Source organism: Myotis nattereri, assembly GCF_964212035.1.
Source record: "Myotis nattereri genome assembly, chromosome: 11".
NCBI lineage: Eukaryota > Metazoa > Chordata > Mammalia > Chiroptera > Vespertilionidae > Myotis > Myotis nattereri.
In genome coordinates, this window is record NC_138086.1 from 1,983,139 (window position 1) to 1,999,508 (window position 16,370).

At 56.9% G+C, this 16,370-nt stretch overlaps 2 protein-coding genes across 2 annotated transcripts in view; both read left to right on the plus strand.

The window, feature by feature from the left end:
• Positions 1-8,916, plus strand: part of NCAPG2 (non-SMC condensin II complex subunit G2) — a 60,072-nt gene extending 51,156 nt beyond the window's left edge. Inside the window, exons 27-29 of the mRNA XM_081101858.1 lie at positions 505-605; positions 2,313-2,412; positions 8,530-8,916. Of these exons, the coding sequence (XP_080957984.1) occupies positions 505-605; positions 2,313-2,412; positions 8,530-8,581 (253 nt within the window). The 3' untranslated portion in view covers positions 8,582-8,916. The remainder of the gene's footprint in view (positions 1-504; positions 606-2,312; positions 2,413-8,529) is intronic.
• Positions 8,917-13,045: 4,129 nt separating this feature from the next.
• The window catches only part of PTPRN2 (protein tyrosine phosphatase receptor type N2), a 477,757-nt gene continuing 474,432 nt past the window's right edge, over positions 13,046-16,370 (plus strand). The window contains exon 1 of the mRNA XM_081101859.1: positions 13,046-13,210. Within this exon, the coding sequence (XP_080957985.1) occupies positions 13,093-13,210 (118 nt within the window). The 5' untranslated portion in view covers positions 13,046-13,092. The remainder of the gene's footprint in view (positions 13,211-16,370) is intronic.

Sequence of the window (16,370 nt, forward strand, 5' to 3'; positions counted from 1 at the left end):
AATTCACTTAGAGGGAGACATTTAGAATGTTAATGTGTTTTATAAAATGCTTGTTACTCTGGGTGAGGCATCAACGTGGCTTCCGCTCGTCAGCACACACCTGCATATTTCTCCAGCCACTTCATTCACCTGATACCCTAGGCTTGGCACATACAAGACTGAAGGGTTAAAGAAAGAATAGTTTTGCAGGTGCCTGATACCTGTGAAACTTTAATAGCAGATCAGTTCAGTGAGAAATTTAAAAAGCATCGTTTTTAGCTGCTGTGAATTACCTTTCAGAAACATACTAAGTTTTGTGGTGTGTATTGGGGCATACAGAGTAGCTTCCTTCACTTCACCAGACGACCCATTCTGATGGAGTGTCTCACCTGTGGGATTGGCATACCAGAGTGAAAGTGTGGGAACTAGAATTCACAGTGGTTAATGAATCTTACCTGTATTTGTCTTTCTACCAAGTATTAGGGTGCATGTTCTCAAGTAATTTCAGATGTTTGTTTTTTGCAGGTCATTTTTAGATGAGTTAAAGGTGTGTGTTAATTCTGACGATATTGAAGGAATTGTGTGTCTCACGGCTGTTATGCATATTATTTTGGTTATCGATAAAGGTTGGTTAAATTTCTATCACTTTGTTTGGGCTGTTGCTGGCCCTATCTTAGAACTGTTCTGGAACTTCTAGGAACTCAGCTCCCGTGTTCCATGATCCCCTGCTCTGATACTTATCTGCCCAGCTCCCTCTACTTGGCTGAGCCTGCACTGGGGGTAACCTGGCCTGAGCTTCCTTTTTTTTTAAAATATTTTATTGATTTTTTACAATAAAAGGGAGAGGGATACAGAATTAGAAACATCAATGAGAGAGAAACATCGACCAGCTGCCTCCTGCAAACCCTCCACTGGGGATGTGCCCGCAACCAAGGTACATGCCCTTGACTGGAATTGAACCCGGGACCCTTCAGTCCGCAAGCCGAACCTCTATCCACTGAGCCAAACCGATCAGGGCTGGCCTGAGCTTCTTAATGCACTTCCTGTCCCCATCACCTTTCCCCCCTGGACCCAGTACGTAGCGCTCCTGTGCCTCAGAATTAAATTTATTTGGTTTGTCATATATTACCTACTAGAGGCCCAGTGCACGAATTTGTGCACCAATGGGGTCCCTCGGCCTTGCCTGCGGGATCGGGCTGAAACCAGCTCTCTGACATCCCCCAAGTTGTCCCGGATTGTGAGAGGACACACGCCAGGCCGAGGGACCCCCTGGTGAATGATCGGGTTGGGGAGGGACGCAGAAGGTTGGCCAACCGGGGAGGGATCAGGGGAGGGCTCCAGGCCGTGTCCAGCCCGTCTTGCTCAGTCCCAGTTGACTGTACCAGTCGGAGGGTCTGCCACCTGGTGATCAGTGTACATCATAGCAACTGGTCGACTGGTTGACTGCCCCCTGGTGGTCAGTGCATGTCATAGCGAACGGTTGAGCAGCCTTAACATATCATTAGCATATTACACTTTGATTGGTTGAACGGCTGACCAGTCTATCGGGCACTTAGCATATTAGGTATTTATTATATAGGCTGTTTAAAAATCTGAATATATTTTGCTAATGATGGTATGTTTCGGTGTTAATATTGAATGTATCTGCTAAATGCTTAAGCCTTAGTTTTGCCTGTTGTGACTGTCCCAGCCAATTGCAGTAGTACTGGGAAATGCCTGGAGCTGCCCTAAAATGCTTCCCTCAGCGTACAGTACAGTAACACCCTGCAGTGCATTACCGTTAACTTTCTATGTTTTTGTTCAGTTTTAATAATGTCAAAATTATTAGGTAACATGTTATATCTAGAGAGTGCTCCTAGGACAATCTCCCCCATAAGCCCGAGTCTGCAGTCTTATGATAATGTTCGGTAACTGGTTTGCCTGAGGCCAGGCATCAGAAAAGCCTCCCCTAAGGGTGTGTCCCTAGTTGAGATCTGCAGGTCGAGGGGACCTGCTCTGTGTGGAGGGTGTGAGAATGGAGTTGGGTTGCTGATGAGCACCTAGGACTTCATAGGTACTTACGTATTTGCCAAGCCAGTGGTGGCGCTGCGGTGTGGTCGTTGTCATTCTCACGGAGGCACAGATAGGCACGCACTCGCTGGTGAACAGACACCTGGGTCACCTTCATCGGAGCTCTCTGCCTCAGAGCTGCGGGCAGCTTCGCCAGCATTGGACCCTCACGTCCTGTCGGGGGTCAATAAGTGGGCCAGCGCTAGGGGGTGGTGGGTGCTCCGTCGTGTTGAAATGGTGCCTGCATTGATGGCAGACATATTTTGTCTTTAACATACTTACAGGTAAGCATAGAAGTTCCAAAGTGAAGGATGTTGCAGCTGCCGTTCACAGAAAGCTGCAGACCTTCATGGAGATTACTTTGGAGGAGGACAGCAAGGAGAGGTAAAGCTTGGTCTGTGGCGGGCGGCCCTCTGGAAATGCTGGTTGTTCCACAGGTGCCTTTTACATCACGTGGTCCCTCTGCCCACAGCCAGGGGGTTAGGAAACGGGATTGTAAAGATAGAAACATTTTGTTGGCAAAACCCTTGGAACATATGTTTAATCGATTTCTATGTCTGTCTTCAAAAACAAAAAACTTTATTTGCAGAGTATTGCTCTAGAAAAGTGTATATGAACTTATCTTGTAGATTATTATCCTATCTAATAAAAGAGAAACATGGTAATTAGTGTACAACCGCTACCCTTCCCATTGGCTAATCAGGGTGATATGCAAATTAAATGCCAGCCAAGATGGCGGCCGGCAGCCAGGCAGCTTGAAACTAACATGAGGCTTGCTTGCTTCAGTGACGGAGGACTCCAACGTTCCCCGCTGGCCTTGCCGGCCTCTGAGCTTGCAGTTTAAGAAACATTGTAACAAATATAGAAGCTAAACAAAACCCCAGAAACCTGCTTTCAGCAAGCCCAGGATCTCAGAGCTGGAGTTATACATTGTTTCGATTATAGAACCCAAACAAACCAGATACTTGCTTTCAGCAGCAGAGGCCTCAGAGCTGGAGCCAGAGCTAAAGCTGGCCCAGAATAAAAAAGAAAAAAGGAAAAAGGAGCAGTTGGGAGCTTCAGCCCTCAGCCCCTCTCACCCAGACTGGCCAGGCACCCCAGTGGGGACCCCCACCCTGAAGGGTGTGTGACCAGCTGCAAACAGCCATCATCCCCTCACCCAGGCTGGCCAGGCACCTCAGTGGGGACCCCCACCCTGATCCAGGACACCCTTCAGGGCAAACCAGCCAGCCCCACCCGTGCACCAGGCCTCTATCCTATATAGTAAAAGGGTAATATGCCTCCCAGCCCCGGGATCAGCGGAGCCGCGAGGCCTCCCGGCACCGGGATCAGCGTGACAGGGGGCAGCGCCCAAACCCCCTGATCGCCCTGCAGCTCTGTGTGTGATGGGGTGGGGCCACAACCTCCCTATCCGCCCTGCTCTGTTCGTGACAGGGGAAGGCGCCCAACCCCCTGATCGCCCTGCGGCTCTGTGTGTGACAGGGTGCGGCGCCCCAACCCCCCCCACCACCACCACCACCACGGGCCCTGCTCTGTGTGTGATGGGGTAGAGCCATAACCTCCCCATCGGCCCTGCCCTGAGTGTGAGAGTGGCGGCGCCCCAACCACCTGGTTGGCCCTGCTCTGTGGGTGATAGAGGGCGGCTCCCCAACCCCCCCTCCCCCCCGCCACGGGCCCTGCTCTGTGTGTGATGGGGTAGAGCCATAACCTCCCCATCGGCCCTGCCCTGAGTGTGACAGTGGCGGCGCCCCAGCCCCCTGATGGGCCCTGCTCTGTGTGCCAGGGGGCAGCGCCCCAGCCCCCTGATGGGCCCTGCTCTGTGCATGACAGGGGGGAGCGCCCCAACCCCCTGATTGGCCCTGCTCTGTGCGTGACGGGATGGCGCCGCAACCTCCCCATCAACCCTGCCTTGAGTGTGACAGGGGGCGGTGCCCCAATCCCCCAATCGGCCCTACCCTGAGCGTGACTGGGGGTGGCATCGCAACCTCCCGATCTGCCCTGCTCTGTGCATGACGGGGCGGCGCCCCAACTCCCCAATCGGCCCTGCTCTGAGCCCGACCAGGGGCTGCACCTAGGGATTGGGCCTGCCCTCTGTCACCCGGGAGCAGGCCTAAGCCAGCAGGTCGTTTATCTCCCGAGGGGTCCCAGACTGCGAGGGCACAGGCCAGGCTGAGAGACCCCCCCCCCTCCCCCAGTGCACAAATTTTTGTGCACCGGGCCTCTAGTTTTTTTATAAGAAAGTTCATTTTTTTTAAAATATATTTTATTTTTTACAGAGAGGAAAGGAGAGGGATAGAGAGTTAGAAACATCGATGAGAGAGAAACATGGATCAGCTGCCTCCTGCATACCTCCTACTGGGGATGTGCCCGCAACCAAGGTACATGCCCTTGACTGGAATCGAACCTGGGACCCTTCAGTCCGCAGGCTGACAGTCTATCCGCTGAGCCAAACCAGTTAGAGCTGTAGATTATTTTTGATGGTTTGCTTTGCCTTTGAAGCCATGGGCATTCTAAGCTGGACTGTGCTGGTACGGGTGCTGGCTGTGACCTGCCCATGCTCCTCGGAATTGTGTGGACTCTCGGATCAGCCACAGAAACCATGTTTTTCCTGCTGTTTTGTCAACTTAAGTTTACAGAGCTCTGCACTAGGTAATCAGTTTTGTACATGCCTGGGAAAGTAGCCATTCTCTCCTTTGGAGAAAAACTTTCAAAATCCTGACTTGCTCATGAATGAGCGAAGACAGTTTTGTTTCCCCCTCCCAGTCTGTGTACCTCTCTTGCCCTTTCCTGCCTGACCGCATTAGCCAAGACTTTGGTTCACACGCTGAAAAGGGTGGCAAGAGGGCACCTCCCTGCCTTGTTCCTCTCTGAGTCTGAAAGCTTCTACTTTCTCAGAATTAGGTGTGATGAGAAGCCGCGGGTTTTATACACATTCTTTATCAGGCTGATGAGCTCCGCTCATGAGTTTTCAATATGAGTGATGGGTGCTGGATTTTTCAGTAGTTTTTTCTGCATGTATTGATCTGACCATGTGATATTCTTCTTAGCCTGTTGATGTGATGGATGACAGTTGATTTTTATGTGTTGAAACATGCTTCTGTCATCACCAATAGTGTGGGTAATTAAAAACTATGCATAAATATGACAGCTCTTTAATAAAAACATACATTGTTTCTTACATCGTTTTCTCCGAAAATTATTGCCTGCCTCGCTGTGGCTGTGGCTGTGGGGTGTTCTCCATCACGAGGGCACAGCCCGTGGGCAGTGGGACCCCCCCACCCCCGTGGCCGTGGCTGTGGCCGTGGCTGTGGGGTGTTCTCCATCACGAGGGCACAGCCCCTGGGCAGTGGGACCCTCTCACCCCCGTGGCCATGGCCGTGGCTGTGGGGTGTTCTCCCTCACGTGAGCACAGCCCCTGGTAGTGGGGTTGCAGGGAGGCAGGTTGTGAAGACTCACTCGGTTTCTGCCTGTGCTTAAAGACGTTTTGACTCGGGTCAAGTGTCTTGACCCACAGGAGAAGCCTGGCCCAGGGTTTAATTTGTCTGAGGTTTGCCCCTGTCCCTTCCAGCTCTAAAATTCCACATTTCATTCATTTTGTTCTTTAATATCCCTATTTCTTTGGTGTACCTAGTATAGTGAGCCTTTCCCCAGGCATTAGGAGAGTGAGTAAAATAGAGCTGAATGTTTTCAGTCTGAGGCTCCTTAGGAGTCAGGAGACAGACAAGCGGGGTTCGAACCCAAACTCTGCCCTTATCTGCTGTTTGCCTTGGGCCTGCCGGCCCTGGGTACCTCGCTTAGGACAGGAGCATGTGCGATGCCAGCGGTCTGTGTGTGCTGGCTCCGTCTCGGTCCCGGGGTGACGCAGTCATGTCTGTGCTAGTCTAGACGTAGGTCAGCGTGAGTGGCTGATGCCTAGAGTTAATCAGCTCTCCTGCCAAGGTGCCTGAATGCTTTTCCTTCTGGTCTTTTAAGGCCATGCTCACTTAAGGAGACAGTATTTTGAGTAAGTGGAGTGTTGGTGACTTGGTGTGTCCTGTGTCCCTGTCTCAGCTCCTGGGGGTGAGAGAGGGTGCTTTTCTCTCCCAGGCCACCAGGGATCTTGGGTCTGGCTAACACTGTCCCGGTCTCTGTGACTGTCCTGGTCTCTCTAAACCAGCGGTTCTCAACCTGTGGGTGGCGACCCCTTTGGGGGTTGAACGACCCTTTCACGGGGGTCGCCTAAGACCATCAGAAAGCACATATGTAATTACATATTGTTTTTGTGATTAATCACTATGCTTTAATTCTGTTCAATTTGTAACAATGAAATTGGGGTCACCACCACATGAGGAACTGTATTAAAGGGTCGCGGCGTTAGGAAGGTTGAGAACCGCTGCTCTAGACCCTAAAGAACTGACCTGGGTGGGAGGCGCTATCTTTTCTGTCACCGGGGCTGGAGGCCTTGGAGAGCTGAGGGGGCATCAGAGTGTTCTGGTGTTTCTTTTGGGGGCCAAGAGCCTGCTCACTGCTATGGCGGCAGCTTCCATGGCCTGCGCCTCTCACATCACCGTCTGTTTCCACCTGAGTGTCCACAGGACACAGACAAGAACCACCACACATGGGGTGGCCCAACAGTTAGAGAGGAACAGTCAGAGCCCACAAAGCATAGCAATGCAGCACTCAGGAGAGACGTCACTGCTGACTCCAGACTCCAGATGGGCAGAGGGAGCACATCGGAGGGATATGTCAAATTTTGTTGTTTCACTAAATTCTGGATGGGATTGATGACAAAAAATCACATCCAAGTGTTAGTAAAAATTCCTGAATTCCAGGGATAAAGAGAGAATTTTAAAATGTTTCTAGATTTGTGCTGGCCCCTATGCCGGCCACTCATCCCTCCTGGACACTGAGGACTCAGAACGTGAGTCAGCTGCGCTGAGCGGGGCATGGCAGAGAGTGCACACCGAGGCACGGGGACAGCATGGCCATGACTGTGTCGTCGTCAGCAGTGAAGCGGGGAAGGGGGGAGAGAAACTTTGATATGAGAGACACATCAATTGGTTGCCTCCTGCACGTGCCCCAACCAGGGCCAGGGATCGAACCTGCAATCCAGGTACAAGCCCTTGACCAGGAATCAAACCTGGACCCCTCGATGCTCTGGCAAACTCTAACCACTGACCCGCCCTAGCCAGGGCTGTCAGCAGTGTTTTTATATTGATGGTCGATTGCTGTCTTCTGGGTGTATTGAGCTAAGTAAAACGTTAAGATGCACGTCACCGGACTCTTTTGACCTCTTACTGTAGCTGCTAGAAAGCGCGGCTACACCTGTGCCTGCACTGACGCTAGAAGGGCTGTTGCGGGCCCTGCGGCGGGCCATCTCCACAGGGAGCAGCATGTGGCGCTCTAGCTCAGGAGACGGCATTTGTGGTAAAGATCGATATCTGTGTCTAGGCAGGAACTGAGAGCTTAGCTGGCTCGTGCATCCTCTGAGGGGAGTGCCGGACCCTGGTGGCATTTGGCAGCGAGAAGGACGGGCGTGTCTTTAAGGCTCGGAGAGGGGGTGCACCTGGCATGTGCGCGCTGCCCAGTCGGCTCTAGACCTGGAATTGACTGTGGTGGTCTCTCCAGGGCCTCCAGCCCCAGTGACAGAAAAGATAGCGCCCCCTCAACCCCCACCCAGATCAGCTCTTTTGGGTCTAGAGCAGTGATGGCGAACCTATGACACGCGAACTCATTTTTTTGGTTGATTTTTCTTTGTTAAATGGCATTTAAATATATAAAATAAATATCAAAAATATAAGTCTTTGTTTTACTATGGTTGCAAAGATCAAAAAATTTCTATATGTGACACGGCACCAGAGTGAAGTTAGGGTTTTTCAAAATGCTGACACGCCGAGCTCAAAAGGTTCACATCACTGGTCTAGAGAGACCAGGACAGCCACGAGGGACCCTGCAGGGCTTAGGTGAGGTCCAGCCCACATCGGCTGGGTGGGGCAGGCAGGGAGGGGGGGAGGCACGGGGAGGCCTGTCTACAGGTCTCAGGTGACGGAGCCAGTGGCTGCCATGTGGTACTGCATCCCCCTGTCCTTGTTTCTGTGTAGAAGGGAAAGCTCGGGATGCAGGTGCCAGAGGGGACGTGCACGCATGTGGTGGCGTCCGCTGAGTACCGAGTCACGGGCAGAGCCTCCCACACGCGAGCACCGTCAGGGAGGAAGCCGTCTCTCGGAATAGGTTGACTGACTAGTTTGATTTGTGTGGCGGGATCCTTGGGGACCCTGAGCTGCTGGCTGTGGGGAGTGATGGCTGCTGTGTTCACTGACGCTTGTCCACATGCTGCGTATCCGCTAAGACAGTGTGATTCTTCCTTCTCTGACGTACGTGCACTGGTCAGCGGGCAGTGACTGCTTGTTTCAACTTTCTTTTTAAGTGTATTTGGTTTTTAGATTTACTTTGTGAAAATGTACATTTGGACAATTTGGTCACTTATATTTATAGCTAATTCTTTCTTTCCTTGTGTTTCAGATTTCTCTACGAATCATCATCAAGAACTTTGGGAGCATTTTTGAATTCATAACCGAGCCAACATCTTTGGTTACGTAAAAATAGAGAAAAGGGACTGACAGGAAATGAAATGAGTGTGTATTTCCCTCGTGTTTTCAATATATCCCATGTAATAGGAAAGGTGGGATTTGGGGAAGTGTGTGTAGGAAGCTCAAAGTTCTTAAATGTTTGCCTAGTGCCTGCAAAATAATATAATTAATGTAAAGGGCTCAGGAAACCCGGTGTGCAAAGAAAAAGTCACCTTTCTAGCACCCCTGGTTGTTTTAAAAATGATACATGTATGTGTGTGTATATATATATATATATATATGTATATATTAGTGCTTGCAGACTGTAATAAAGCAAAGAAAACACGTATTCTGGGGAGCCTGTCTTCTACCGGACGGTGCTGTAGCGGAACCATGGCCGGGCACGGGGGGAGGGCCACGCGCAGGTCCTGGAGCCGCCACCCTGCGGTGGAGGTGGGCCTGTGGCTGCAAATACGAGCCCTTCAGTTGAGCTGAACTGTTAGTTGATCTTTTCTAACGGCGAGCTGTTCCATGCCCATAGATGGCTGGCGCCTGGCTTCCTGGCTGCATTGTCCATAGCCCTCTGTGCCCGTCCCGGTTACCAGGAAGTCACCACGCTCATCCCGGATCCCTGTTGGCTCCGGGTCCTAAGTTGTGGCCAGTCAGCACCTGCGGCCTGAGAGGCCACCTGGTGACAGGTGGGAAGGGAGACCCTCAGGCATGTGTGCATTCTGTCCTCAGACCCGGCGAGAGAGTAAAGCCGTGCCTGTGTCTGCAGGCCCCGGTGTCCCTGAGAAGCACACGGACTGCGCACTGTGGTTGGGCTTGAGGGCCAGGCTTGGTGCAGGGACCGCCGGGAAGTGAGGTGGGGCTTGTTTTAGGAGCTGTGAACACACTCGTATGGCTGCCGTATTTTGCGTTGGGTACTCGTCACCGTGGGCCTCAGGCTGCTCGTCTGAGTAAGGCACCTGGGCCAGGCTCGACCCCAAGAACGCAGGTCGGCAGGCTGTGGGGACTGGAGCTGAGCAGAGGCGCCTGCCGAGCCTGGAGAACTCGGGTGGAAGAGCTGGTTTGTGTGCAAGGCCTGGAGCCTGATGACATGCACCCTCCTCAGGCCCCTTCCTGCCACTCGCTTGCATGGGAGGCAGGAGACCTGGGAACCCAGAGGCCTCGGACAGCAGAGAGCCTCCACATTCAGGTGTGAAGAGAAACCGCACGGACTTCGCAAACTCATCACTCTGAGCCCATGCACAGTGTCGCCGCGGGAGCAGCTGTGCACCGTGTGTGACGGGCTCCAGGGTCGTGCCCAAGGGACGGGCTGGTGCCGGGAGTGGGGAGGTGTAAGCCAGGAAACATCCCTTCCTGGATAAGACCCCCCACAAGAGGCCGCACACGGACAGAGCCCTAACGTGTCAGGAGCAGAGGTGACACATCTGCAACAGCCTTTTTCAGAAATGCCCTTCGTGTTCAGGAATGAGCTAGAGGGTTTATGAAGTATGTTGGCCCAATAAGAATGGAATTACATTTTTTTCAAAAATTGGATTATTTCACCCTTTAAGACACAAAAGAGAAAACCTGACTATCCTAAAAACTCGTGCGTAACTGAAACTAATTACCCTCTTTCCACAAGGAAAACACCCACTCGGGTTTGGAGGCGAGTGGTCCAGCTGCCCCAAGGAACTCCTGTCTCAGGAGCTCCTGGGATCTGGAGACACCTCCGTGCGTGCCAGGAGGCTTGGCTGGTCATGAAACCGACTCACAAGGGCCAGGGCAAAGAAGAAATATAATGTGAAGTTTAGGATCTTGAGTTGGGGTTCATGCTGTGTGGGTATGTCCTAATGCCATCACATGACCTTGTGAGGGGCACAGAGGTGAAGGTGGGCACTGTAGGAAGCCATGGAGGTCCCCTGAGCCTTTGGGGGGTGCGGCCCTACCCTGCCTTAACTGTGACTGTGGCATCGTGGGCTTTGGGCTCTAGAACCGGACAGAATAAACTAGGATCAGCCCCATCCCAGCCAGGCCTAGACAGGGGAGGCTCTTAGACACGGGACAGAGGTATGGAGCGGGGGGGGGGGGGGGGGGCGGACTTTTTAGGGAGGGCAGTAGCTGCTGGGGACACAGCATCAGCGATGAGGGGAACTGGGGACATTGAGGGTCAGTAATCAGTTCTGACTATAGATGGACTGGGCTGAGCCATGACACTTCGCTGTCACCCCCACCCCAAAGCCTGCCCAGGCCAGCCTTGTAGGGGCAGGAAAGAAACCCAGTTAACGGCTATGAGAAGGCCGGCTGATGAGGGCCAGACACCAAGAAGTGTGTAGGGCTATGGGACAGGCAGAGTAGAAGTGAAGCTGACATTGGGCAGATGGACCCACAGGGTCAGAGCAAGCTCAGGCCCCTGCCAGATGCTGAAGCAGGTGGGATTGGGGCACAAGATGGGGAAGGGAGAAGACAGGGCTCTCTGGCAGGGCCATAGGATAACGACGATGATGATGGAGGGGTTAGGAGGTGAGGAACACACTCTACATCCTCACACACATGCACATGGCACACCACACCCCTCACACACATGCTCATGGCACACCACACCCCTCACACACATGCTCATGGCACACACTCCACACCCCTCACACATGCTCATGGCACACCACACCCCTCACACACATGCTCATGGCACACACACTACACCCCTCACACACATGCACAGAGCACACCCCTCACACACATGCTCATGGCACACACTCCACACCCCTCACACACATGCACATAGCACACACTCCACACCCCTCACACACATTCTCATGGCACACACTACACACCCCTCACACACATGCACATGGCACACACTTCACAGACCTCACACACATGCACATGGCACACACTACACACCCCTCACACACATGCTCATGGCACACACTCCACACCCCTCACACATGCACATGGCACACACTTCACAGACCTCACACACATGCTCATGGCACACACTACACACCCCTCACACACATGCACATGGCACACACTTCACAGACCTCACACACATGCACATGGCACACACTACACACCCCTCACACACATGCTCATGGCACACACTACACACCCCTCACACACATGCTCATGGCACACACTACACACCCCTCACACACATGCACATGGCACACACTCCACACCCCTCACACACATGCACATGGCACACACTCCACACACTCCACACACATGCTCATGGCACACACTCCACACCCTTCACACACATGCACATGGCACACACTCCACACCCCTCACACACATGCACATAGCACACACAGACCTCACACATTCGCTCACAACATATCCACGTTTGCTCTGATACACGCAGCTGTGCCAGGTCTTCAGGACGTAGTCTCCTGGGGCGTGCACGAGTCCTCAGCGCCCTCCCAAAGCCTGGCCAGTGGCCAGCACAGAGCCAGGCCACAGGGAGGAGGCAAGCCCCGGCAGGGCCCACCCCCACTGGGAGTCCTGACCCCTGACAGGAGCCCAGAGCTCAGGAGTGGCTTCCTGGCTCCAGCTCCCATTTCCAGATGATCTTCCAGGTGAGGATCCCACTAACCCCCACCCCTTTCCAGGCTGAGGACTCCCCTCCCCTCCTCCTCCCGATGCTCAGACCATGCACAGCCTGAGCTCCAGGAAGCCCTGACATTACCTGCTTCAGGTGAGATTCAGACCCAGGCGACTGCCAGGCACACATTTTTTGTCAGCCTCACCCAAGGATACTTTCCTACGGGATTTTAGAGAGTGGAAGTGGGGAGGGAAGAGAGGAAAGAGAGAAACATGGGTGTGAGAGACACACATGGATTGCTTGCCTCCTGCAGGCGCCACAACCAGGGTCAAGGATGGAATCTGTCCCCCCCCACCCCCCCCAGCGCCGGCCTTCGCTCTAACCACGAGCTCTGGCGGCCAGGGCACCGGCCACACTTAGGTGCTGGCGGCAGTAGCCGGTGGTCGGCAGAGAAGGGCCCCATCCATCCAGGGACAGGGTGCGGCGGGCCTTCAGGCACATCTAGCGCAGCCAGTGACGCCCTTCACCCCCACCCGGACCCTGGCGGGCGGGCCGGGCTTCCACTGGGGTCAGAGGGGTGGGAAGGGCGCGCGGGTGAGGCAGGGGTGGGGTGGAGGGAGGGGTGCGGGCTCGGGCCGAGGGAGGGACAGCGCGGGAGGCTGGGCGCCCACAGGTGGGGGGCCGAGGGCAGGGCGGTGGCGCGGGGACCGCGGGGTCGTGGGGGGGCGGGGCCGGGGCGGGGCTGGCGGGCGGACGCGCGGCGGGGGCGGGCCGGGGGCGGGGCCGGGGCGGGGCTGGCGGGCGGACGCGCGGCGGGGGCGGGGCCGGGGCTGGCGGGCGGGCCGGGGGCGGGGCCGGGGCGGGGCTGGCGGGCGGGCCGGGGGCGGGCCGGGGGTGGGGGCGGGGCCGGGGCGGGGCGGGGGCGGGGCCGGCGGCGCTGTCCGGTGCTGAAGCGGCGGCGGCGCGGAGCGGGGAGAGGCCGCCATGGACCGAGCCGCCAACCTGGGGCCGCCGCTCGCGCTGCCGCTGCTGCTGCTGCTTCTGCCGCTGCTCCCGCCCGCCGCGCCCGCGCCCCTCGCCCGGCCGCTCGCGGGGCTCCTGGGTGAGTGGGGGACGCGGGGCGGGGGTCCGAGGCAGAGGGGCGGGGAGGGTCTGCGTGGGGGGGGAGGGGCGCCGGGCAGGCGGGACGGGCTCCCGGGGCGGCAGGGGGTCGCGGCCCAGCGTCGTCGTCCCTGCCCGAGTCGCCCCCGCGGTCCGGGTCGCCCTGTGCGCTGCCCTTGCTGGTGGCGTGGGTGCGCCCCGCGTGTTCGTGCCGCGTGCGCGGGGAGGGCACGAGTGTGGGTCCCGCCTGGCACCCGGCTCCTCTGGCGTGGTCACCGCGCGCCGGCCTCCCTCCTTCGTGGCAGCCCCGGGGGGACAGGGCGCCCGAATCAGCTGGGCGCTCCCGGGGTCGGAGCCGGCAGGGCGCGGGCGGCTCCGGGAGGAACTGGGGCGCGCGGCGCAGCTCCCCGCCCGGTCCTGATGGGGCCACTGGGCTGCCCGGGCCCGGGCCCTGGCCGGGCGCCCGTGGCTCACCTGGAGGGAAGCTGGGGGCGGGGGAGGCCGGTGCTGGCGGGCAGGGGGCACCCCCGCGGGTCTGCACCGGCCCTGCCGGCTGGGGCCTCGCCACGCCGCCGGCCCTGCGCCCTCCTTTCGGGCTCGCGTCACCCGTGAGCTGTTTGTTCAGCGGCCGCCACCTCCACGCACGCAGCTCGGGCCGCCGCTGACGCAGCCCGGAGCCTCCTCGGAGCGGGGGCGGCGCCCTGGCGGGAGGCCGGTCCGGCTGCTCTCCTTCCGGCAGCTGCGGGTCAAGCATCTGCGAATCCGCGGCCGGAGAGGAAGGCGAGGGGGCGGCGGCGGACGTCCGGGCGGCAGTGGTGCTCTGAGTCCGTCCCCTCCATTCGCCAGGCTCCCCAAGGGGCAAGGCTGGGCCCAGACCTCGTTAGCAGGACCCAGCGCCTGGAGACGGGGACCCGCCAAGTCCCTGCAGGTGGGAGGGCGCACAGCGCAGCTCAGCTCCCTGCCTCCTGCCCGCCAGGCAGCTGCGGCCTGAACTCAGAACCCAGACCCGGGCTCCAGGAGGGCTGGGAGCCCTGGCACCCAGGAGAGGCACACGCTGCCCTCTCCCGTCCCTCCCCGCCCCCTTCCCCTCCCTCCCTCTCTCCCTCTCCCTCTCCCTCTCCCTCCTCCTCCCCCTTCCCCCTCCTCCTCCCCCTTCCCCCTCTCTTTCCCCTCCCCTTTCCCCTCCCCACTCTCCCTCTCTCTCCCTCTCCCTCTCCCTCTCCCTCTCCCTCACCTTCTCCCTCTCCTTCTCCCTCCTCCTCCCCCTTCCCCCTCCCCCTCCCCCTCTCCCTCCCTCTCCATCTCCATCTGGATCTTGTTTGATCACCATCACACCCTCATTATCCAAACAACAGCACAAATGAGAGCTGCACTTAGACTTGGCCCAGCCAGGCCCCTCATGACCTGCATGCGTGGCCATCGACACCTGGCTCCCTCGGTGAGGCCTGCGGAACAGCCGGCCCAGAGGCCCACGCTTCCAGTCCGGGCCCTTCCTGATCCCCGCCGCTCCCTTTCCCCTTTAATCCCTTTAGCTTCCGGCCCTGGCACCACCCAAGCGCCCATGTCTCTCTGGTGCACAAGCCTCCCTTCACAAACGCAAACAGTAATGCTCACCGAGCAGAACAGGGCGGGACAGGCCAGGGAGGTGCCATTCAACTTTGCTGGTGGCCCACATCCCACCCCAGGACCCGCAGCGGGCTCGTCCCTGCCCTCCGCCTGCCCGTGGCTGCTGGCAGGGCGGCCTTTGGTTGGTGCTCACTACTTTCTCCCTAAACCTGCCAAGGGCCAGCCCTTGTCTCCAGGCTGTCGGTTGCAGGAGGCCGGTGCCAGCCCGAGGGCGCTCACAGGAAAGACCCTCTTCCTTTGGGGAGAGGGGCCACTCCTTTCCTACACATGCTGCTTGGGGACCTACAGTCGCACCTCGCCGAGCACCTGTCTCCGAAGGCGGCTTCGTGTTTAGTTTGCTCCTGTTTGGCCTCCTGATTCGCTCACACATGCGTTTCACGCACCGGCAAGCCCTGGCCGAGGGGAGGGGGGCCGGCAGGAGCCCTGCCTTTGTGACCTCGGCGGCGCGATGGTTTATTTTTAAATCGAAGCACCCTTCCTCCTGCACAGAAGCGCAAAGCCATCTTTGCTTCTTGGGGCCCAGAGCCCGGGATCTTCCCTGTTGGTTGTGAGGAATGAGAACCGCCTGCCCCCGCTGCTCCCAGCCTTCGCGAAGGCAAGCCTTTCTCTGCCTGTGTCTCCTCCTCAGGGCCGATGGGCCTGTGCAGGGGCTGGGGCTTGGAAAGCCCTGGGCTTTGGGGAAAGGGAGGCACAGACAATGGGCTCGCCCACAAAACCAGGTGCGTTGGGTGGGACTCTCGACCTTCTCCTATGTCCAAAGATGGCTGTTCAGCGTGTCATCGTGGGAGGACCTGCGGGGATCACACAGGTGTCAGGTGGCTCCTCTCTGCCAGGTCAGCGAGCTCAGCGTCTGGCAGCTCTTATCCTGAAAGCCGTCGGCCTCACTCTGCTCACGGGCTCACCCTCCTGGTGCCGCCCGCAAGGAGGGCGCACTCTGCGTTCCTCCGTTCCTCCGTGGGGTGCTGGCCCCGCACTGGCACGTGCCCCAGGGGTTCCCACTCACCGAGCGTGGGCCTGTTGGGCGCGTGGGGGCAGCAGTGCCAGTGAAGCAGACTTTGGGCTGGCGCGGAACCCCAGCTCCTCACCCCAGGGCGTGTGAGCTCTGGGGCCGCCATCCATGGCGTCTCTAAAAACTTCTGCATTCTGGGTTCATTTTGCTGTGTTTTGAAGGCAGTATTACCTAATTTGTGAATGTGGTTATCCACCCGTTTCTGTTTGGATTTTTGAGAGCTAGGACCTGGGGAGAGGTATGTAGGAGAGATGGGCCGCTGAGCTGTCAACCTGCCGGGCTGAGTGTGGGAGGGTTTCCAGCCCTGGCCCATGTGGCTCAGTGCTTAGAGCACCAGTAGATCTCGGTGTCGATTTCCAGTCAAGGGCACATACCTGGGTTGCAAGTTTGACCCCGAACCCCAGTTGGGCATGTGCAGGAGGCAACCAATCAATGTCTCTCACTTTGTTTCTCTCTCCTTCCCTCCCTTTCTCTCTCTCTAAAAAAAAAAAAAAAGAAAGAAAAGAAAAAGGAAAAACATCCTGGG